This window comes from Rhopalosiphum maidis, chromosome 1 (genome assembly GCF_003676215.2).
Source record: "Rhopalosiphum maidis isolate BTI-1 chromosome 1, ASM367621v3, whole genome shotgun sequence".
Lineage (NCBI taxonomy): Eukaryota > Metazoa > Arthropoda > Insecta > Hemiptera > Aphididae > Rhopalosiphum > Rhopalosiphum maidis.
Genome location: NC_040877.1, coordinates 60681197 through 60708590, shown reverse-complemented (window position 1 = coordinate 60708590; position 27394 = coordinate 60681197). Strand labels below are relative to the sequence as shown.

At 26.9% G+C, this 27394-nt stretch overlaps 1 protein-coding gene and 4 non-coding genes across 5 annotated transcripts in view; 2 read left to right on the top strand and 3 right to left on the bottom strand.

Annotated features, from left to right (window-relative positions):
* The window catches only part of LOC113548779 (alpha-mannosidase 2), a 129343-nt gene that overhangs the window by 70196 nt on the left and 31753 nt on the right, over positions 1–27394 (top strand). The window contains exon 3 of the mRNA XM_026949840.1: positions 13305–13477. Within this exon, the coding sequence (XP_026805641.1) occupies positions 13305–13477 (173 nt within the window). The remainder of the gene's footprint in view (positions 1–13304; positions 13478–27394) is intronic.
* On the bottom strand, positions 5570–5651 carry Trnas-uga. Its single transcript has one exon. It is a non-coding gene; the product is annotated as a tRNA-Ser (tRNA).
* Positions 10813–10894, top strand: Trnas-uga. Its single transcript has one exon. It is a non-coding gene; the product is annotated as a tRNA-Ser (tRNA).
* Trnav-uac lies at positions 16390–16462 on the bottom strand. Its single transcript has one exon. It is a non-coding gene; the product is annotated as a tRNA-Val (tRNA).
* On the bottom strand, positions 17749–17821 carry Trnav-uac. The gene has a single exon. It is a non-coding gene; the product is annotated as a tRNA-Val (tRNA).

Genomic DNA, 27394 nt, shown 5'->3' with positions numbered 1-27394 from the left:
CGTATATATTTATGTGTGTGTGTGTGTGTGTGTACGTGGGCGGGCGGATGTGATGTGTATATATTGTATGACGAACTTTTGTTATACACAGGTACGTGTCTTCGCAGGCAATTTTCTTTGCGGCAAAACCGAGTATAATAAGCGCCGTGTATTTGTGCATGTGTACGCGTCCGTCTTACAATGTTCGTGTTAACAGCATCCAACCACTCGCTACACATAATACACACGCACACAATGTGTTACCGGTGCCACAGACATTGAGATATCCCCGCGGACAGGTCGGTCACGTTTTCCGCAAGAAAAGGAACTGCGTATAGGTACCTACAACATATAGGTATAATACATTATAATATCTAAACAATCTACGCGGTGAATGCGTCGTTTTTCGGTGAAAGCGTTTTCGCAGAACTCGATGTACGATGCAGTATACAGAGTGATTCTCCGAGTATCTATACGTCCGACCCCGTTTTTCCTCTAACGACGAGTTTATTCGAATTCTGATTTTTAAAATATTTCAAGACCACGATCTCAAATTCTTGGCATTTTTTTGTACTTCTCAACGAGTACCTTGTGGCGTTACTAACTTCTATTTTTAAAATTGGAATCCTTTCTACAGCAGAATCCTGATTGAGACTAATTCGATATTTGAACGATTAGTTTTTCAACAATTATAAAATGTTAGTTATACTTGTATTATGTTTTAGAATTTATAAAAATAATGAAAGTTAAAATTTTAAAATCGCGGTCCGTAGCACCCATATCTTACAACCCGATAAAAATATCGTAAAAAAAAATCAAACACTACTCACAGGACCATACTATTAAGTATAGGATACTTACAATTTCTAGAATTTGAGAGTATGATATGAGAGAACATATTTAAAAATCCCGAAAATCAGATTTTGAATCACTCGATTGCTTGAAAAAAAAAAGTGTGGTGAGCATACTTTTAGGGAATCGTTCTGTATACCAAATAAGCACAATAGCACACTGTCTGCTGTATATATACATCATAGAGTATATATATTGTAACATAATATACACTATTATGTTACTATATAACGTAAACACGTCATAAACAAAAACATCGAAATAGCGGTGACTTACGCGTCAAATGTGTTCTTGACTCACTCGCAATTATAAATAGGTGTATAATAATTTTTTTGCTATGTTTTTAATGAATTGAAAACTATACAATACAGTAACAATACGGATAATTTACACTGCATTATATCATGTATATATAATTAATTACACCGTGTTTGTCTTGTTGATTTTTTTTTTGGGGGTTTTTTTTTAACACTATAATTGTATTGCTAAAAACTGGAAAGTTGTAAACGATATACATGTTTTAAATGCGTCACGTCAATAGTACTTATAGTTTCACTTTATGCTTGACAATCATTTTTTTATCAAAACTATTAACAAAATATACCTAATAATACACGGTTAAATTCGCTTTTTACTTTCGTCAGAAACACTGTTTTTAGTCTTTTATTATAACTACTACAACATCGTGATGTCACGTCAAAAGAAAGTGCTTGACACATTTCTCAGATATTTCAATGTACTTATAAATTATAATAATATAATATACTTATATATTCGACTTATAGAAGAAAGTTTTATGAAATATTAATGAAATACGAATAAAATATAAACTCTAAGTACATTAATAACAATGTTTTGTTATGGAAATCACATTCGTCAAATTATTCTCGTTTTACTTTGTCCTATCGTCTTATAACTTTACACATATATTACATATTATATAATATGATTTATTAAAAATAAATTGTCTTCTTAAAAGTCATTATTATAATATATCAAGTATCAACGTAGATTAAAATGAAAAAGTAAAAAATGATTTAATTAAATACTTTAATGAACACTGTAAAATTGTACTGAAAGACATTTTATATTATAAACAATATGTATAGTTTTATCCAATAAAATATCCATACCCTATTTTAACAAACACAATTTAAAAAATAATTTACCGTAATTTTAAATTTACAGAAGCTGGTAGCCAGTAGGTTACTGCAGTTGAAGTATATTAATATAATATATAATATTATAATTTAGTTATTATGTATTAATAACCTTTTACGATTAATTTTTATAGAATATTAATATTATTTACGTTTCTGTAAAAAAAATGATCTTAATCAATTAACTTTGTATGGATATTTTTTTCATTATTTATACCATGGATGAGTTTTTAAGTCTATTGTTATATTATGTTTCAATTAACTTTTTATAGTTTGTTTTTCTACCATAATATTTATATCTTCTTACCAGATAATAATAAAATGTTTATCTCAATATCCGTTAAAAATGTCCATGTACAATATGGCCAATAGTTTGACCATAAAGAAATAGTCAATATAAGTATAAATTTCCAAACATAAAACGGTTAGATTCTCTTTGGAATGAAGGTGGATACGTGATGTGACATAACAAAAGGGACCATAATTAATTAATAATCAAACTAACAAATGGATGGGATCATGGCTTTTCAAAAATAGTTATTAATTCATACCTCTCTATAACTGGACGTTGATTTGACAAACTACAAAAATTAAAGTTAGGTAGGTATACGGATTAGCTAAAAATTAGTTGAAGCATTATATTTGAACCTAAAACAAAATTTAAATCAATTATCAAAAACAAAATAAATAATAAATTATGTTTTAGAATATAATAGCGAAAAAAGATCTATTGACAAATCATAATTATTTTAAGCTATTTCATGCTCGTTGAAAATTTTTAATTGAGTGCTTATATGTGTGTATTTTATAATTTATAAAATATTTTATACTTTTTAATTTTTAATTTTTAGCTAATAATAATGTTCTCAACATTACTTGGTGTACAATAGTATATTATTCGAAATATAGAATAAATACTTTAAACATAAAATAGAATAATATAAGATTCATACATATATATCATGGAATACTAAGTAGGTGCCTATTTTGTGGTATGAATTGTTATTACCTATGGCTATTTCCACCCAAAGCAGCCATTTTCATTTAGGCAAATCCGTGTTAGCCATCTTTTACTTTGGAATTCGTACCAATTATGCATTTTTATAAACCATTATTACCACTGAAATTTTTTATTTGGGCATTTCTATCTGGATGTATAAAACAATATAGGTAAGTAAATAATGTAAGCACATAAATATTAATTTATGTTATTATTGTTGTTGTTTATAGTAACCCTCTAAAACATGGCCCATTGGGATTTATATAATAATTGTATTTATAATCATGAGTTAATTAATTGTACCTATACGAGAAGAAAATACATATAAAAAGGAGATAAAAATAAAAATAAAATTACACGTAATAAGTTTTTGTTGTTTGCATTGTATAAAAAGGAGAAGAGAAAGAAAAAATAAAACTGAAAACAATTAATTTAAAGTTTGATTATGGAGATTGTTATTCTGGATTATCTTCTACATGTACAGCTTAGAGTATCTGAATATAAGTAGATTATCTAATTTTGTCATTTTTGGCTTATTTTAATTAGTATATTATTTTATTCTTTTAATATCATTAAATCATTACACTCTTTATTGCCATATTTTCGAATTTGCGATATACCTACTGACCATATAATGGTTCGAACTGAGCGGAATTTATGAATTCAATGAAATACTTAATAGTTTATACGTATGAAAAATCAGTTTACCTATACATATTTAATAATCATAACATTTTCTGTATCGAAAAAATATACTGCTAAAAACAAATACATAATACACAATTATATAATAAATATATTCATGGGCGCCCATAGGGGGGGGGACAAAACGTGCCACTCCTTCACTCCGGAAAAATAATATTAATGATTTAGACATCATATAATACATTTTTTAACTATATTAAGATGAGAAATGAATGAAACGAAGAAATGTACATTTCTTATTTATCGATAGCGAATAATAAATTTATAAAAATGTTATTTTCTATTATTTTCCTATATAACCATTGACATTTATTTTAATTAACTATAGTAACTTACCAATACAAATATTAATCATACAAATAATAGCTTATTTACATATGTTATATGTTGAAATTACATTACACCCTAATAAACCTCAAGTTTGAGTATTTTTTTATTTTGCTCCTCCCTCAAAATGTTTTTTACGGGCATCTATGAATACGAAAACGATATAAATATTATATCACTATTATTATACGTGTATAATATCGAATATAATATTATATTTTATATGATTATGATTATACGTCATTACGAGCAGTATCGTATAATTCGACCATTCAGACCGAAAACTTATTATAGTGTTATTATTATTATTATTATTATTACTATTGTAACTATAATTATCGTCGTCATCATCATAATTGAACACTATTTCAACGCGATCATTCGTGAGCACTTGCAGCTTATTTAAAAATCAATAACGAAGATGCGATGGGTATCTGAAACGTCATCAGCTGTCGCGCAATCGGCTGTCACGTACACAAAATATGATAGCAGCGTATACACCAGAAATTATATATATATATATATAATAATATAATATATATTGTTTTGTTTCGGATGTCCAATTTCGTTACATCTGCACATACAAAAGCTATGTATAATATGTATATAGCAACATGTACACGTTGACGTTATATACATCACGGCGTATCCGACCAATATAATATATGACATACTATACCGATTCGAAACGAACGCACCAATATCAATTTCGCCTAAATTTTGCACGCGTTTCCGATGTGCATTGCACGATTTTATTTATTTCCGTACAATACATTATATTTATACATGTCGCACAACAATGACCGATACTTCTGAATCGGTATTATATGATATTGTAAGCGCATTATTCGAGTAGGTCGTACGTGAATAATCATATTGATGACCAGCGCGTATATATAAATATATAGGTAGGTCATACCTGAAACAGTCATAATAATGTTTAATTTATATTTTACAATCACGATTATATACCAGTCAGAGGCGTACTTTTGGGAGAGGGTCCATGTCCGAACACCCCTCGACTTAAAAAAAATAGCCAATACACGTATTTGTATTTTACTTGTGCCTATTAAAATATTTATATAAGAAAGAGTAAAAATAATATTATTAGATTCAAATTGAATCATTCAATGACATTTTTCGAGGTATATTTTTTTAACACTCCGCGAAAAATTACCCGAAATACGCCACTGATACCAATCGTTTATCTATACTGTAATTCTACACACGTGTAAATCGTTTAAAAAAAAAAAAAAATACTTATTAACAAATTAACTGAGGTATGCATTATAATACGTTGACTACTATAATATAGGTAATACACTAATACCATACTATAGTATATTAAGTATATAAAATCAATGAACCTACTACGTATCAAATTCATAATATGTTGGTAATTTAATTAGTTTATAGACAATTAACATAATTGTATTGTTAAAAAAAAAGTGAAAATTGAACTGTCAAATATACTATTTACAACAATAAAATAAAATTGATTGTGTTTATGATAAAAAAAAACTGCAAAAATTATCGGAAACCACTTCGCTGTGGACAGGGTTCGAACCTGTGCGGGCAGAGCCCATTGGATTTCAAGTCCAACTCCTTAACCACTCGGACACCGCAGCGGATGGTAAGGACCTGCAAGAACAGTGTCTTTTATAGCAAATTAATATTGATACAACAACTTGTAATATAGACAATAAATCAAAATCAATAATAATTTAATATTTTTATTATTAGTTATTATACATTTATCATTATTATTAGGTATTACTAAAAAAAAATCTGTATAATTGTATGCAATAGGTACGACGTACAAGCATATTGTATATACGTATATTGTGAAGATTGTGATACGCGTCATGGAAATAACCGACTATTATTATAGGTAAAATCACTTATAACTTATTATAACTTATTACATTATAGGTATAATGTAATAAGTTATTACTATACTCTATGGTAATACTTCCATAGTAAGCACTACGTAATAAAAATTATTTTTATTTTTAACATAACATCAGGTAATCCAGTTTTAAATCAAACAAGGCTGCAATTTCAAATCGCTCTTATTGTACAGTTTAATGCAAATTTAATTAAATTGTTTACTCACTTATATACGAATTTTTTTTTTACCCAATAGTTTGAATTTTTAATAAATAATGCATTTTTTGGTATTTTTAAGGGAATTCATAGCCGAGCCGGAGAGCCCTAATAATAACTAATTTTAACTATTACCTATTATTATAGAAACGATAAAAAAAGAATATAAGAATTCGGCTGTGAAACACGATATGGTATTAATAAATAAAATAAATAGGTACCTATTATATTACCTATATTGCGTATAAGTTATAATAAAAATTATACGATTGGTCAGATACCCATATGAGTTAGTCAATATAAAGGTAAAAATAAAATAGTATACATAATAATATATGCATTAACATATTTATCCACAATAATTAATGTATATATTATAAAATCGTATAAGTATTTATTAAGTATAAATTAAAAAATAAAAATTATATAATTAAATACTTATATGTTCAATGATCGAAAATAAGTATTTATAATATTATTCAGGTATAGAAAAATTATAATATTATAGCATTTTACATTTAATGATTTGTATTTCAAAATAAATGTATATTACTTACTCGCTGTCACACTGTTAAACGTTTCTTGATATTTCACTAAAATATACGTAAATGCCAATAAAATAGCCGTTCTCTGGAGTACTTATAGGCTATAACAGGTAGTTGTTGGCGTTAGGAGTTCGAACGCAGTTCAAGAAACCAGAACTGTATACAATGAAAATATCTGTACATATAAGTACCATGGTCACTATAAAACAGTACTAGAACAGGTACTCACATGATGTGATGAGCTCTTGGCCTCTTGCGGGCATTAATGTTTAATTAAACATATTATATTATCATAATAATTTACGAAAAAACTTTTAAAAAAATATTTTATTCCATTCATTAGAGTAGAGGTAATATGATGAGTCATATACTCTTAAGTTAATGTATTTTACTCATAAATGTATGAATAATATAATTTATGTCTTATACTCGTTGAATTATTAATTTAACAAATAAGTATTTAAATAAAGTCGCACTCATACCCAAATAAATGCATATACTAACATAATATGTTCATATAAAGTATCGGTCCGTACAATATTTTATTTTATGTAGTATGTATTATATTACATTTTTTATATGGAAGTTACTGTAATAAATTTAAAATTTTCAGTTTTTATCGTTAAAATATGCCTTTTTAATTTTTATTAATTTTATTCGTCGCAAATTTTAATTTTACACACTTTAAACTATACATTATGTGCAATAAAAATAAACCTATGTTTTATTTATATAATACAATTTTTTCTGTAAGCTTATTATTTCTGATAAAAATTTAAATGTAGAAAAACTTTACTTCAAATCGTGTATTTTTTATTGGTTTTGCTTGAAAATTAATTCTCGTCACATTTTCACATTTTTATTGTTTATTTTGGCGAGGATATAATAAATTGAATGTATGCAAATATATATGAAAAAAAAATGTGTTCAGAAATAACTCGTTACTTGTAAATTATTATATACATTTCATATGAATTCGCCCAAGTTAGTTATTTTTAACGATACATTTTCTGAAAACTTAGCGCCGGGTCTATAGACATTATATATATATTTTATTAATATTTTAACGCGGACTGGTGTTGCTGGCGAATAATTCATGCATATAATAATATATATTACATATACCTATCATTTATACAGGTACTTTAAATGGCGTATCATTTCTGGTTTTCCATGAACTAAATTTATTATTAATCAAACCGTTGATCAATAAAACACACAAATTTATTGGTATTCTTTAATAATGTGCGAATACACGTAGGTACGTACGCGTCGCGAGTCGCGTAGGTACGTGACGGTTTAACCGTGTTAATATTTTACAAATCGATATAGGCGCGGTGTTTTGCGTGTGTGCACAGTTTTTTTTTTTTTTTTTTCATCAAACATACCTATCCCATTTATACAATACAATAAAACCGTGTTATTTACCGATGTATATAATATATGCGTATTTGGTATTTTATCAACCACGAGTATATGTACCAGTCATTTACCGTGTATGATAAGTATCTGTCGTATCACTCGTATCAACCCATATCACACATATTCACATTTTTACATGGTAGGTATACATCATAATATACGTGCGTTATAAGTACCAGTAAAATAAATTCTTGTTTTATGCAACACTGAGTGATCCATTTAACGTGATAAACTCATTACTCGTTATTATATATTATATATATTTTTTACATAGTTTCAAGTCATTAGTCATCGTTAAAAAACAACATTTTTTTTAAAAAATTTAATTTTTTCACTCTTTTGAACAACAAAATCCTTTTTCTATTTCGTTTTCCGAAGTAATATTAATAAGAAATATATTCGAAATAAGATAAGCTGAGTATGGTGGACCATTATATTTTGTGAGGTAACCCTATATAACTCGCCATTCCACTCTGCGACCAATCAAATTTAAAATACTTATAACTCACAAACTATTCGTCCGAAATTCGATTTTTGTATCTACTTAAAAATTATTTTAACAACACTAGAAAGTATTACTCGTACTGGCATATAGTTAATTAGGTACCTATACAATGTAATATACATAATATGTTTATAATACTTGTATAATCGTAGTATTTTATCAATTCTGTTAAATTTTAATAGTAAGTATATACATAAATCTAATATTATTATTATTAATCCTATAAACTTTGATAACGGCCATTAGCTGATCTCATTAATATTCTATCTCTCATACAATGGAAAATAAATAATATAAAGATTTTCAATACAAACTAAGCTTTACAACCATATAATTCTCTAGTTCGGTTTTTCTAAGAAATAGCAATGTCTTTTAGAGTTCAATCGAGTAATATGTATATTATTGGTTGATTTAAAATTATGTATTTTTGACGTAAGTTCACATGCAGTATTTCAAATGGTTAAAGAATATCGTAAAAGTCATAATTACACATAGGTAACATAATATTGTACAATTTATACATTTATGCATAGATTTTATATGTGATTTTATATATTTTATACACATATAATTATATGTGTATATAAATTATTAATGTTTCTTTCTTTCTTTGTCTTCTATAGACTATAAAATTACTGGACCATTTCAATAAAATATATATATATATATATATCAATAAATTCTTCGACAAGGGTTACAAGCTTATTATTTCAACCCTTAGGTAGCTAAATTCAAATATATTTTGAATTTAAAATAAATAGAGTTATACGATATTGGTTATGCACGGATAAATAAATTCTCGTAATTATTATGATTGGATTTAATTGTCTACATTCTATTTTATATTGTATTTAGCGTTATAATAGCTTTTATTCTATATAAATATAAAATTAACAACAGCTTTTGTATATAAAGGTAGTATATGGTTAAGGCTTGTATAAAAAAAAAATACTCAACCGATTTTGACAAAAAATTAATTGAAAATATCTTAAAAGCACAATTATATATATATATATTATAAACCATATATTATAATATATATTTATAAACCATAAATTTACAATGCGTCGTTAATTGAAATTTAACAACATTTTTTACAGTATGATACAAAACTGAAATGTTGAGTAGATAGATCATAATCGATAATCCAAGGCTAATACGGGAATTTTTAGTAGGATTTTATCTAAATGACACGTAAGCAAATAATCAAATTTGATCAATTGAAACTAAATTTTAGACACACATTATTTTGGATCCTAAATAGGTCGTAAGAGTATATTAGAACAAACATCCACGGATAACAGCGTATATTATTTTTATATATTTATAAAAAAAAAACAGTGTAAGGCTGAAGTTTATAGTTAAAAAAACCACAAATTTTGACGATTCAATAAAGGTTTAGATAATATAGATTTAACCTGTTATTTTAATGTGACTTATTATAACTTGCTATTAATCATATTAAAATCATAACCACGAATTCTTCGTTTATTTTGTTTATTTTATCTTAAAAGTTTTATTACTTAAGATTTTTTTGAAACAGAATTCAGTCAGTAGGTATTACAACAAAACTATGAAATACTAAGCGATTTACAGTCATTAGGTACTTGGAGCTAGGTAATCGTTTGTTGTTTGTATATTATATAATATTATAATTTAAATAACTATGCATGGAAAAATATACCTTATTAAATATTAAAGTTATAAGATATTTTATAACTGTACCAGTTTCACCTATGTCCTATAGGCTATAATATTCCTTAAACAATAATGAAGAATTATAATACAGAGTATGCAGACCTATCATATATGATAGCTTATAAAGACGACAGTATAAACTATATAGGTAGTAGGTACTAACGTAGTTTTTAAATTATATTCCCTTTCCTGGAATTAATTTAATAAAAAAAATTAAAATCTATTTCACTCATATTTTTTTTTAGATTCCAAGTATTATGTCATATTTGAATCTGAAATTGAAGCACTAACAGTGCTAATTGATTGTAAATCATACTTTGATAGTCTGATACATTGATACATAATAAATTCATAAAAACTGTTACTATATAACATTATATTTTAGTATTTGACAGTATAATATGTAGATGTATTTTAAATAAATTTAGTTTTCAACATAAAACATTAAATTAAATTTTTTCATGGTACACTTCCCGATAATAATTACGATCGATTTTATGAGAATCATCATCCGCTGCGGTGTCCGAGTGGTTAAGGAGTTGGACTTGAAATCCAATGGGCTCTGCCCGCACAGGTTCGAACCCTGTCCACAGCGAAGTGGTATCCTACAATTTTTTGCAATTTTTACAATAATTTTTTTTTTATATATTCAGTATTTTATTTTCAAATACAATTTCGTTAATTGTTTATACAATAGTACGATTTGTACAATACCTTTACTTAAATTTATAATATGTAAATATTATTTCAGTAGTTTATGTATACAATATTCTGATGTTTCAAAATTATATATAAAAAAAAAAGAATTTAGATTTTATAGTAGATAATAAGTGGGCAAGTAGTTATTTACTATGTTTTACAAATTATATTAATTATATATATAAAAAAGATAACATATAATAATTATTTTATACAAACGTGCTATCTGAACTATAAAAATATTATAAATTATAAATTATAAAAATAATATTACCATAGTGTCCCACAAAGTTCACATTTACCTGCGGCTTCAACTTCATTTCAAGTTTAGTATCATTCAAATATTTTAATGAATATACACAAAGGAAATAACTCATTTAATTAATTATTATTATTTGAAATTAACTCGTTGGATTTTCACTAGTTTTTATAATGAATATTTAAAAAAAGTTTTTTATTTTATTTTGAGTTTTTGTTAAAAGATAGGTATTAAATTTTCTATGGTTTTTTTTTATTTTAAATTGATAATGATTCGACCCGAATCTTTTGATTTAAATTTAAAAGTGATAACCCCCCCCCCTCTCATTCCTCAAAAGAAAATATTTTCATTTCCCACAATATTATAATATCCTTAGTGAACAAACGGACATAATAGTATACTAAATATTCTAGATTTTCAATTATCATGTTATAGTTTTAAATGTCGTGCTTCTAACTGTGTTTATTGTATAATTATTAATTTATGTATTAGGTACTTACTGCAGTGCTGTGTGTACAACAACCATTATTGTATGTTAGAATAATATAGTAATATTATATAATGTCTCGAAAACAACGAGCCTCACAATATTATAATCGACTCAGATAAAAACGGGCTGCTATCGTATTTACTTCGAATCTTATATATTTACTTGAAAATATAAGCATAGCACTTTTACGATCTTAGAATATCTGTTCATAAATTCGAGCAGAGAGTATGATATATATAATAATATATTCCAACTATTCCAAGTACCTATAGTAAGAGAAAATATTGGTAGGCAGAGCATTAAAATTTTGCGTCGCTGTAGTGGCGTGTGATAGAATAAATAATAAATTGTATATTATATTATTATTACGTATAAATGCGCACCGATTTTTTGCGATCTGAATCCACTTGTTTGCATTGATTAATAGAACGCGCCGCCGTGCCGCCTGCAACTCGTTTATCGCGGGGCCTTATAATCCTTACGACGATTCGCTCGCCATGATGGTTTCAGTTAATTGAATAATAACATCCCTTGATATTATGCAGTGTATGCCGCGCGGAGTGGTTGCTCGGCGGACTGTGCAATCATTTGATTATGTATGTAAATCTAATTGCGCTCATTTTGTATTATTATATACACGATATAGTACCTAGCTATGTATGTATATACATACAAGTATATATATATACCTGTAGCGGTTTTTGTGCGCACGCAAAACGAGTTATTATTATATTAGAATATATTATTTGCAATTTTACTCCGTTTCTCGAGACTCTTAATGCCGGTTTCGAAATTCGATTATTATATTTGTTTAATGTTTGAACAACAAAATAATGTGCGCTTTTAGCGAGACTCCAAAAAACTCAAAAAAAAAAAAAACATTCTCTAAAACATACAAAATAAACATAAACGCTAACACACAAGCACGAAATGAACATTATGATATTAAATATTCATTGTAAAATGCATTTGAATTGTCTGAAAACGTATAGTGGTATTTATATAATTATTTATATCTTATTCTATAACATTATTATTGTTCGTAAGCATTTTGAACACTGCACCACGATGTTGTTGTTATTATCCAAGTGTTAGGTTAGTGTTATATTATTAAAATAAATTCATAAAGGTTTACTAGATAGAAGTTGAACTTAAGATTTTTTTAAGTGTGTTTATATATATTATAGTTAGACCGACGGCGCGATGAATGAAGGGAAAAAATATAACTTGCGCTCAAAGCGATTTGTGTGTTCTCGGATGATAAGAGCTTTTTCATAGATTTAAGGAGTCAGAGTTTTTGACACACAAAGAGCCCGAAGAAAATAATAATATTTTCTATGCAAATGTTATACATCGGTTTCTCTTTTTCACAAGCACTCTTACACAGACACACACGACCATCTCTCTTGCAAGACACATCGTATTTTTCATCCGTTTTTATTAAATATTATATTATTACAATATTTTTTTTATTATTATTATTGTTGTTTAGTATGATAATAATAATAATAATAATAATAATATGAATTATAATTTCGTTTCCGTTTTTTTTTCCAGATTATCGTAGTGCCCCATTCGCACAACGACCCGGGATGGCTGAGAACGTTCGAGGGCTACTATCATTTGCAAACAAGCAAAGTGCTGAACTACATGGTGGAAAAAATGACAGTATTAAAAAACATGACGTTCGTTTGGTCTGAGATATCGTTTTTGGCACTGTGGTGGGAAAGGTAATGCTTATGTCATTCATAATACTCCCTATTATAGTCCCCACGCGAACATATATATGTACGTACCTACGTTGCAGCTATATATATTCGTCTAAAGCAATTACTCTTATTATGTGTATGTACACCCCATCCCATTACTTATGTGCGTCTCGTCCGGTTCTCCGACACAAAACTATACATTTGTCTCTGGACATTTCGAGTATCGTTGAAGTTTCAGTGCTTAGGCGAATGGCGAGGGACCCTCTTCGTCGTGCCAGCACCGCGCACCACCATACATATATATACATATATATATATATAGGTAAAAGGTATAGCAGTTAATCACCGAAAGTTTTCACAATACTGTTATTTATTAACCTGACCGGTATTTCGGAATTTGCGCGTATTCTATATATACACACTAATACACTATATATACAGTGTGGCCCATGTAACCAAGCAATGGAAAACATTTTGACGTAACCTATACATCACGGAAACTATGCACTGTATATATATATTATATATTAATTTAATAACAAATTGATATAATTATCAGTGATTATCATAGAAAATGTAAAATAATGTATTCTTATTAAACGTTAAATATAAAAAATTTAAAAATTCTTTTTATATTTTCGAGCATTCACCACCAGTTTAAAAATAAGTACGATTCAAAAAACTTATAAAATAAGGAATTTTCTGTAAAAAGCCTCAACAATTTTTCGTTAAGAAATCGAAGATAGAAGATAGATGAGTTTATATATGTATATATAATTGAAAAATCAAAACAAATTTGTACCATGTACAAGTTCGTTGGTTTTATATAATAGGTATCATAATAATTTATGATATTTTTTGACCAATTTCCTAACTGTTCTGTTTCTGTTTATCGATGTGTGGTGTAACTATGTATATGTCCTGAACTTCTGACCTTAACCGCGGTAATGATGGCTATTATTCATCGTCTGATATGTCCTTATATAGCTTATAACTTATAAGTTTTATTAATTAATTAATATTAGTTATATTAATACGATTTCTCGTATTATACATTTCTGGGTTTGTTACTGTAAGTCTGTAACTACATTATTATTTATTTTTGGACCAAAAATTGAATCATTTAATGTTCAATTGTTTATGCAGTGCCGTAGTATATACATTAGGATTTATTACACTACAATATGAAATAACGTTTCAAATTTAGCTCTATAAAAAAGTAATTAATATCAAATTTCTATAATGCACAATATTTTAAGTTTTTAATAATCGTTATACCGTTATAACTTATAAATAGTGCAGGAATAACATTAAAGGCTTAACTGCTTAAGTAATAAAAATCGAATTTTTGCATAAAAAATAAATTAAATTATACAATATTAATTATTACCATTAGAGTACCTGAAATATGTACCCTCTTCTTATATTATAATGTATTTTTAATTATCATCTACGTTTTCCTAGGTACCCGATTTATTTTAAATAAATTTAGCAGATTACCACGGTGTTATGAGAAAAAATTTCATCATACTATCCACATGAATAATTTAGTATATTTAACCAACCAGAAAATTGGTAGAAATGCTATAGCTATATATTCGTTTTAAAATATGTTTTACATAAAAAAAAAATGTGTTTTTTTTAACGCAACTAACCCATATTATTTAGGTAGATGTGCGCCGTGAAAGAAAATGTTTATATTATATATAATAATACATCCATATGACTATATAATTAATGTATAAATACACCACCACCATTGTTATGTAGGCATATTATAACGACGTTGCTTATTATTATACATTCAGTATTGTAATATCTAAATAATATAAATAATATTATATGTGTTATTTACTGTCCATATAGGTACTTGTAACTTGTTATATTATTGTCGTTGTTTCCGATCTTATAAAAGGAATTTTGTCATATACATTTTTAAGTTATTTAATATTAACAATATCTTTATTTATATATCTGTTTTCCTTTTAAGAAATAAAATTAAAAATTTTTTTGTTTTTATTTATAGGTAGCTTAAAGTTAATCTAAATATTTCAAAAATGCGTACGATGATCATCATTATTATTTATTAATTATTAGATCTAACCCTGGAGGGCAATAACATCTAAATTCCTACACCATCGCCACGATGTGTCGACGTGTCGTACTACACGACTCATAATATTTTTCTTTTGGTTTGGCCATTATTAAAATATTATTATACATATTCGATGCGTTTTATAATAACATCACGTTATTTATTTAGAAACGCGATGAGATTTTTTTTTCCGTCTCACACCCGTTCGATCCTGCACTTTATGCCGTTCGGTTTTATTTTACGAGCGCATAAAAACGAGTTAGTTTTTGAATCGTTCGATTATAAATATTGAACTTTCGTTCTGAATTGTCGTTTATGTGGCCATAATACACGTGTATTATTTTGACGACGTGTAATATAAAAATTTTAAATTCTTAGAGGGTGGATCTTGCACAGCATATTTCATGATCATGGGATATAAGCTCGTGATGTCGTGTGCAATCGTCGTGCAGTATAACGTTATCTGAAAGCAATTTATCTCAATTTATTATCAAGTCATTGAAAAAAAAACCAATTATCGGCGGAACGTTTTTGTCGGATTTTCTAGTGAACAGATCGCGAAATTACTTTTTTGTTCCAAAGCTAGGTGCAAAATGTTAATTTACATGAAATTATATTCCTATGTAATTAATTATTGCATTTATTATTATATTAATTAATTATATTATTTCATTACGTATTAGCATTATGATAATCATATAAATAAAAGAAACTAAAAAATGTATAAAAATAATTTTTTTTACTTTTATGGATGGAAATAAATAAAAGTATTATGAATTACCAATTAAATTTATAAAAGCATTGTTACGTGAGAATAAAAATAAGCAAAAAGTATGTGTGATTCCGGCCAGGATCGAACTGGCGACCTTCTGCGTGTAAAGCAGATGTGATAACCACTACACCACGGAACCTGCTTATGAGACGCAACGTTTATACATTATTTAAGGCAAATGTTTCATTAAAATTTTTATTATAATAAATATTATATTCAATTAAATTAAATTTTTTTAGTAAGTACAATTTACACTTTTTACCAGTCATCATTAGGAGAGGGTTTTCTATCCAATCTATTAACTTATTTTTAATATGTACTTATATTATGTCTCCATAATATATAAACCATCGAGCACTTTGTTCCATTTAGAATTCAATATTTTTTATAATACTTTTAGCAAATTCAATTAATTGCTTAGACCTATGGCATATCTATGATCTATTTTATAAATTTCAGTCAAACAAGGAAAAAAAACATTTTCTTTGAACAATTTATACCTATATCTATTATGTATAATTTATTAATAATCTTTTTATATCAATCATTTTTTGGCCAGGAAAGTGTTTGAAGTAGTTTGAACATTTAATCATAAATTAGATTGTAGATACCTACATCGAAACAGGATATTCTAAGTAATAATATATATTTACTAATTTACTTCATTAATGTTGGTAATTGATAAAGTACTGAGAAATAAAATTATATTATGTCTTGAACAAATTTCAAAACTTTAATAAGTCATGTTAATGAAAATATTGAAGACTGAGAAGACATTTAATCTTGGTAATAATTTTATTATTATTATTTTACTCAGTAACAATATAGAAAACTTGAAGAAAAAAAAGAATAGTAAATAATAATTATAATTATAAAATAATCTTATAATAATGCTTCTACTTAAAGGATCAAAATGCAGGTTTGATTAACACAACACCTACAATATTATTTTCATTACATAATATACATAGTATCTACTATCTAGCTATTGCTGAGAATACTGAGATATATCCATATTAGTTTTAACATTAATTATAAATACTAGGTACTATACTAGTATTTATAATCAATATAGTTTTAGTATATTATTACATATATATATATAAATATATTTTTTTTTATTAGATATAAAGAAATTTTTGTATATATTAAGAAAATTATTTATTAAAAATAGTCATTTGCAATTTAAATATATTGTACGCCTGAAATGGATATCAGCGATGTGTGAGCTTATAAATTAAATTTACAAATTTGCAAATTTTAACTATGGAGAAATTTTAGTGAATTATAAGCAATTGCCTCAATTTAAAATTGTGTCATGCGTATTATAAGTAAAACAATAAATAAAAATAGTTTTAAAAATAAAAAAATTAAGAAAGAAATAATAATAATTTTGATAAAAAAATTGATCCAGCAAAAATCAGATGATTCCGGCCAGGATCGAACTGGCGACCTTCTGCGTGTAAAGCAGATGTGATAACCGCTACACCACGGAACCACGTTGAATAAACTGGTCGAAACAATGTATGGTAACATACAAGATTAAAATGCGTTTCTTGATATCAAATATAATATTATCTTATGACTTACATCATATTTTTTTTATACTTGGAATTTTTAAACTTGAACGCCAAATTAATCATCTGAATTGACTAGATTAACTACTTAAGTGGGGGAAATACTATACATTTTTTCTTTTATTCCGAAAGTATTTTGATGGATTGCAGGCCTTTCCCTGTATTTTGTACATCGTACTAGATATTGAAATTGATATGATGGCGATAATACAAAACAAAACGAAGCATTTTAATATTGACTAATTTTACTTTTACGAGTTACCTAACTGGAATGGACGGCATTGGTTAAATATGCACAATGCTAAATAGTAAATCATAATAATATATAATATATTACTATAATAACTATAATAAGTACCTTAAGTACCTATTATTCACAGGAAAATTGAAAATAAAATCAGAAAACGATTCCTACAAATTAAAATGGGATCGGCGGTCTCGTGATGTACACACCGAATACGTTTAAACTTTATATGTGTACGAATTTAACATAAAGCTATAGTACTATGTGCCCATTATGCCCCACGTTTATTATAATGTGTTTTATTTGTACATAATATATCAAATATGCGCTTTGTATGTATATATGTTATATTGTGTGTGTGTGTGTGTGTGTGTGTGCGAGTAAAATTTGTGGAGACCATATCGCGGGTATACACAGTGCGGTCGATCTGACGGGGTGAATAAGTGTTGGCCTTTGCGGTGGCGGTGGTATACAATATATCCATAGTGCCGTCGTCGGTCAGACAAACGCCGTTTAATTGAAAAGCCGTCCGAGCAAATAAATTCGGGCGACCCCACGTATTTTAATTAAACCCGATAACGGCCCACGATCGTCATCGTGGTCGTCGTCAAGCACCGTACTCGGCAGGGTTGGAGGCGGGATGATGCGTGTACCGATATCTGCACACTGCAGGTATATATTATTCGTATTAATATACAGTACAATAATACTCAGTGATAGTCGTCGATCGAGTCGATTGACGAGAAATAAAGTTATATATATATAATATACCGGATGACCGGTGACCAGTCAATAATGTTCCGAAACTGTGCAGGACAAAAATAATTATTTCATCCGCTCCTATAACGAACGCGATTAACTTCTCTTATTATAATATTATTGTCTCAGACGTGAAAATATTCGTTGTTATACCAACGCTTCATAAAATACGATATATCGATATAAATGGTATATAGTTGTATATAATAATAGTGAGTTATAAGACTACAAACATTTGACGACTCTTATGCTTAGAGACTGTTATTTGCTTATTTGGTGTAAATGTGTGTCCAAATATGTTCTTAACATGATTTGTAATGACGAGAACCGAACGTTAAGATTCCATTCATATTCTTATGCAACTATGATTAATTACCAACTGACAACTGTACAATAATTGTATACCTTGACCATCGTTATTAATGGTGAACATAACAGGGTACAAAATAGGAATTTTAGTCAGTGGAGTTAAAATAATTTTGCTATGTGGTGGTGCGTGGTTAATTTTTTAACATGCACTATTTATTATTAAAAATATTATTTTATAATTAAGTCTAAGATACATTTTTTAAATTATAGTAAATAAAAATTTAATAAGTAAAAAATTTTGTAAAAATGTATTATTGTTGATTATTTATGTTTTTTAGAAAAAAAAAATTAGAACAACATTTAATACATTATACAATATAGAATAATCATATATAAATTGTTATCAATATTGAAAAAAGGGTCATGGGGAAACCTATCCCTCCCACCATTCGTATATTATAATAGAGCAGTGGTTTTCAAACTTTTAATATACACGGCACACCATACACTTCAAAAAATTTTCACGGCACACTGACCTTTTTTTTAGATGAACAAAATTGTTTTGAATTAATTTTAATTATATAAACATTTGATAAGAAATATGTGATTGATGGGCTAACAAATATTTTTAATTCTTCGACGAAGAGTTGACACATACCCGCATTTTCTTTTATCACAATTAAATGCAATCGGTAATTTATGGAAAAACCGCGGCACAGCACCAGTGTGCCGCGGCACCCAGTTTGAAAACCACTGTAATAGAGTATTCGTATATCTTGCAGTATAACTGTTAATAATGTATGTTTTGTAATACTTATAATTTATTATCTTTTTTTAGAGAAACTTTATTAAATATTATAAACATTTAAAAGGGACTACACAGCATGCAACATTTTTTAAATGATATAATCATTGTTCATTGTACATATTTTTCAAATGAAAACATACAGTCTTAATATTATAGTAGTAATGTTAGAATATGGACTATAATATAATATTGAGAAAAAAACTGTGGGTCAGCTGTCAACGGCGAGTCCATCCATGTTCGTAACATATCCTTGTTATTGCTATCACTAATTCTATTTTTTTTTTTACCTATTATTAACTATTTTTACGGTTCATGAAAAATAAATTCGATTCTATTATTCCCAACTATATTTTTGCTAAAAATATTTCTTTCAACTGTACAAAAACAAACTTTCGATTTATTTTATTTCGGCTTTTGGTAAACGCCCAAATCCAAAATAATGTATTGTGTTATGGCCCTGCCCGTCCTCAATTACGTTTAATGAATAACGAGCAATCTCCTAAACCAATTCATTCAAAATAGAGTATTAAATACAAATTATTGAAACATTTATGTCTGATAAAATTATTTTAACTAACAATATCACGTAAAGTCTATTAATTAATTGTTCTTAATCAATATAATATTGACAAATTTAGATATTAAGATAATAATAATAATATAAATGCATCATGATGTGTTAATTTGAATAAATATTTTGTGTTTCTTCACTGTGATGGAATATAAAATTGTTGATTATATATTAAAATTAAAATCACTTACGTAATTTTATTGAATTAACAGAAAAATAAATTAATTAATATGTACAAAATAATTACAATAATATAATTAATAATATTTTTTTTTTTTTTTTATACAATTTTTGTCAATTAATATATAGATGCATTGCATATTTGCATATGCTTATTGCCAAGGTTTGGTGTTTTCATTTATATCCTTTTGGCCTTTTAAACGTTATATTACACAGACACGCAGTACACATACATTTTATTGAATTTCAAATTTGATTTTAACGTCAACCATCGCATTATGTACATGTAATTAAAATATTTTTTTTACCTATGATGTATGCATTGATGTAAATAGTAAAAATAACTATATGTAGGTACTCGAAAGTCGAAATAAATAAATACAATGAAAACTTTATTTCCAAGGAACTTTTTGTGTAAGCTAAAAACTGTTACCAAAGTTATTTTCTTTTTTAAACATCATTGGATTGTATAAATATAATAATATTATAAGATTAATCACAAAGTTTATCATTAATAATTTTACTTGTGTAACTCTTGCACATTCTTTATAAATAGTTAATACAGTATCAATAGTTTGTATGCTCTCAGGAAGGTTCCAATATGTATTTTTATTTTTTTTTTTTATATAAATCTGAATCTATGTTTACCACCTCCGCATTCAACTCTTATTGTTTGAGTGTAGAAAAAATACGTTGTAGATACGTTAAATCCAAATAATCATAATAATATCGTATATTATACTATATACCCCATACCGTTATCTCGTAAAATTTTTTACTTTAATTGTATTTTGTGCATATAGGAACAGAGCAACTTTATATGCTATAAAGTATGAGCAAAATGTATGGCATAATTACTCAGAAGTGAAAACTAAACGAGCAATTCGTCTTCAAATAATTTAAATGGAATTATTTTTACATTTACATGCAAAATGTTGCAATTTTGCGAATTTAGTCGAGGATTAGTTAATTTAACGATTTAATTGTTTGTCCAATATGCACCTATGTTTTACTAGTGTCAATAAAGCTCCACGTTAAGTATTATAATTAATGTAGTCTGCAGGCTTATGACATAAAAGTAATAAGTATGTGATTCCCCGTATAAATGGTAAATAATAATTTCTAGTGAAAAGTTCTAAGCTTTGATTATACGACTATTTAGTAAATATATTTACAAATTACACGGTTTTATTATCTGTATATATACATATACATTTTTAAACGATAAGATTTAAATTGCAAAGATAAATAACATTATACATCGAAAGTACGAGTTCGATAAAATTATTCGAAGAACATACTACAATATATTTAAAATAAGATCTGGGAGAATTGTTTGGGATACATTTTTTATAATTAATTTTATATTTTTGTAATTATTTTTAGTGTTTATCCGTTGGAATTTTATTCAACGACAATGCATTTATGTACGAGGATTACTCATGTACGCAGCATTTATATATATGATGTGAAATGAAATGGATTTAAAATATGAACCAAAGTAAAAATTGCAGTTTCGTAAAATATACATTATATAGCCTAATATCATCTACCTGTATAATAAACAATATTATAACACATATAAAGTCAACAATATAATTAAAATAATGTATTTTTACTGTATATACGCGTACATACACGCGTGTTAAATATTATTATAGATATTATGTTAATTTGGAAAACACGGAATAATAGAACCCACAGTTATTGTCGGTGTGTATAAGTCTCGTATAAGCTTAAAAACTTTTTAAGTATGCATTCTGCATCAAAACAAGTCCGTAAAAGTTTTACACGTTTTGAATTTCAATACTACCGCGCAGATACATAATACCACCGTCGTTAATTCCAGTGGGTTTAAATAATTATTTCTGAGCTCCGGGTCATGTATGCTTTTGGTTTTCGACTTTCGTTGAGTGTATATATAATGATATAATGATATAATATACACGAAACTAAAACTTTTCAATGGTCACCATTAATAATGACCTTTAAATCCTATCTGTTTGCGACTGTATATAGATTTCAAGTTTAAATGTGAATCATATATATTATTATCATTTATCACATTACCGTTATATTATATGGATGCCATAGTATGGACATCGTACCGCGGATATTACTTTATTAAAATACCTATTAAATTATAATAACTTTGTTTCTCCCTTGTCTCTGTTTATTTCTTTTAGGTACTATAAACTGGTCTACAACATTACCGTCTGCAGCTACAACTTTATTATATATGTATGATATATTCGTTGTATAATATAATGTTACGATATGACAAATAAAAATTGCATATTGTCTATTATAATAGTGTGATACATATACATAAATGATAGTCATATTATAAGCCCAACATTAATAATAATATGTGTTAATATAATAATACGTATTACCTAAACTAAATTCTAATCATTACTTTATTATCACGGTTGGTATAAATTACTATAAAACAAATTATTATATAGGATTATCAATAAAGACCAAAGACTTATTAACTCTCTAAAACGTGTGGCAGTTTAAAATATGAATACAGTTATTCTTTAATGTGACATAATAAAAATAAAATATTTGGATGGTCATAACATAACATAAATGAAAATAAACAATACTAAAAATGATTATTTATTTTAAAATACAGCGGAACATTTAAAGAAGTTATTGGAAATAATATTTGTTGCCATTTTAGGTTTATAGTTCTACATCCGTTATTACTGTTATTAGCTGTTTATTACAGCACTATAAATTTGTAAAAAAGGAAAAACCAAAGTAATATTAAAATTTTAATTGTATAAAATGTATATATTTATATTCCTTTTATATAACTCACGGGCTATGGTGATAGCGTGCAGCTTTTTTTTTTATTGAAAACAAAAGATAAAAATTAAATATTTCAAAAGTTTAATTCTATCAAAGTAAATACTTAAAGTCGTAGTGGTTTCTATAGTGTATGCGCAAGAGACATAGGAATACAATGGAAATTTCAACAACGACAATACTACAATATTATTGTTTTGAGAAAAGTAGGTCTATATTATATATTTTTTTTTCTATTGTTTGTTCGTATACATTTTAAGAGGAGAATTGAAAACACTTTGCAGCTTTCCAAAAAAAAAAAAAAAAAGAAAAAAAAAAGAAACAATCCAACAGCAGATAAAACTGTTAAGTCCAACGACAGGTACCCATATATATTTTATACAGTAAATAAGACCAGCTGTACATAGATGCAGGACCAGTGGAAAAAAAATAATACCCTTCAAATGCTTTGGTCCCGAACTCATTTGCATTTGGGTCTTGACGGAACGACACACACGTGGCAACGAATTGGATTTTTAAAGTTTTGGCCTTTGTCAAACGGTCGTAATAAACACAAGCTTATGGACATGAATACATAAGCAGTGGCGGTGACAGCGTGGTAAATCAATGACGTATAATACAATGACATTTTTTTTTTCAAATTTTGCTTTAAAATCGTCCTCTTGTCCCGTCGGTTTTTACATTAATAATAATGCTAGAGGTAATATTACTACGCGTATATCCATATTAATTATATGATATATGCTATTAGGAGTAGTGTGGAGGTATTAAAGAGGAAGGTGTGATAATCTATGGGCAAAAAATGTTTACCGGTGCCAAAATTATTAAGGTTGATAGGTACTTTCAATTATATTACAAAATAATTATCAAAAAAAAGGTCCAAAAAATGTTTTTGACTCCGATTATGGCTATAAATTAAAACAAATTGTAAATATGTAATTATTATTTCTTAATAATTTAATCACGAACCTTAATGGAATCCCGCGGAGACGTTTAATCATTTAATATTATTATTATGCATTATCGTCATTCTGTAATATTTGTGTTAAGTCGTAAAGAGTAGGTATTCAGTATTATATATAATGTTATTATATTATTATTGTGATAGTCGACGGATGGTGGTATAATTGGATAGAGTGCGAATTCAGCGGATTCGAAATACAAAAATTCCCCGAATACCTATGTAACGTTTTAGTATAACACAATAACGATGCATAATATTATGTACAAACCTATACCTTTTATAATAAAATTCATACCTTTTCTAATACAATAAACAATGACAGAATAGCACCGATCGAGATAGTTGATGTTGTAGATATATCATGTACATTGCGTGTGGATTTTTTAATTTTTTAATTTGATGATCGTGTTTAAACCCCTAGTATAACAGTATATTAATTATTCGATAACAACGATAATGACTAAAAAAAAAAAAACAATAACGAATAACTAAAAATTATGAACATTTTCCCGTTTAGAAATGTAGTTGGTCCAAACGATTACCAATTTATTTTTCAATACAATTTTGTTATATATATCATCCTAAACGTGTATAGCTTCGTCCGGGCTTACAACGTGACGCCTAAATGTACCATTCGCCCCCTGACAATCAAGAACCTCCGGACTGAGTAAGTTAAGTATATCGTGCAAGGTATGATCTGATGATTCTGATGTTCTGCTTTTGCATCACTGTACATCAAAAGGTTAATCGAATTATATCATTATATACATTACAAAGATGGCAATTATTGCTATAGAATTTTTGTAAAACGTAATATTATTAAATATATACAATATATAGGTACATTTATTTATTTTAGATATACTTCCTAAGTACGTTAAATTTAAATACGTTATAACACATTTAAGATCATTAGCTTTATTTATGAAGATTATGCATATGAATATTATAATATCACTATATTCACGATTGCACAGTTATTGTAAGAAGTCAAATTATTAATAATAATATTATTAAATAATTAAATAAATCAATAAGTACGTTTAAAAAAAAATTAAAAACTATTAAAATTAAGTTTTGTACCTCATTACATAAGTAAAATTGTACGTACGTCTAAGTGTTTAGTATACAGGGTGTCTATTCTTTCATGATATTAAAAACTATAGCTTTAGTATTTTCCATTTATTTGTAATTTAAATATATTTTGGACTCAAAAATAAAGATGTATAAGATTATGTATATAACTTAATCTCTAGGTATTAATGTAATTAATAATGATATTAATGATGTTTATTTATTTAATTTATTTTTATAGATTAATGCATAGGTCTTTTACAGCTTATTTTCAAAATTATTTTTTTCCTGTGTCATTTTTTTGCCTAAATTTTATTACCCTGGTTTTTTTCCTAGATTTGAAATTAGCACCATAAATTTTTCACGTACCCTACCGTAGCACTAATTTTAAATATTATTTTCTTGAGAACCGATTTATATAAGTGATACCTTTAAAACGGACGGTTCGGAGTGACAAACGAGTTTTTGGTTTAAACTCCTGCGGCATTAATGAAACAATGTTAAATAAATAGTTTTTCAGGACCGCTGTGGTTTCCATGTTCCCCTCGGTTCGGATTCATTGCCACACTATATAATAATATAGCTAAATTCATGAAATCAACATTGCGGTCGGTTTCCAACAACACCTGCAGGTTGTTGACTTTGAACAGACAATATATTACAGTCTTTTTTGTCGATTAATCGGATTTCAATCGAATAATAATATAATATATTTCTCGAGAAAATACATATTGTTAAACCATGTGACGTGTATGTATATTATACATTACGTTCTATACACGAATAAGTGTATTAAGTGCATTTGAAAATTGAAATATTAAGTACCTACACGTCATCTCAGTGTAACTATTTATAATTTACCATTATATCTTATCGTAGGAATTAAAATAAACAGCATTTATTGCCGGAGATGAATCAGATAATATTATGTGTTATAATTCCTGCATTGTAAGCCGCACGATCATCTCACGAGAATATTCAGTAATTCAGAGAGCTTAAACAATGATGATAATAATAATATACAATTAAGTTATATTCTATACGCGCAGTTTTACCACATTAACGTGAAGAATTCCTTTGGGATATTATCTGTACATAATAATATTATTATACACATATTTGATATCAAATGTTAAACTGGCTGTATGTAAATAGATCATTTTATTTTTTATGAAAATTCATCGTAATCATGGACAATTTGATAACTTGATACTTGTATACTCGTACATCAGATTTAAACGATATTACGCACACAAACGCATAATTCGAACTTTCGACGATTCGATATTAATTGGTGCTATTTTGCTTAGGTGCGACCAGCTATAATAATGTATATTATTTTGTATCATTGTTACACGTATCAAACTTCAGTATTAATTACCTATCCAATAAATCGGTCAGTACTTTTATGTATTCTTATTATATATATGTATACATATTATATGCCTTCATAGGCAAAACTACTAACCTACTTTAAGTAGTAATAATGATTTTTTTTTTTTTTTTAAACGAAAGCCACTTGATTTTATTGACATTTTTTGAGTTATTAAACTTAAGGTACTAAGGATAATAGGTTTCGAAAATATGATACTGCAATCATAAATTTGAAAATTAAAGTAATACTGATATAAATGTATTAACATTTTATAATTTATAAAAACTGTCCGAGCATAATATTTATTCTAAGACTAAATATTCCACCTATAATTTTATTACCTTTATATATATAATACTTTCATTAAGAATTATTATTCCTACTTAGTATTTG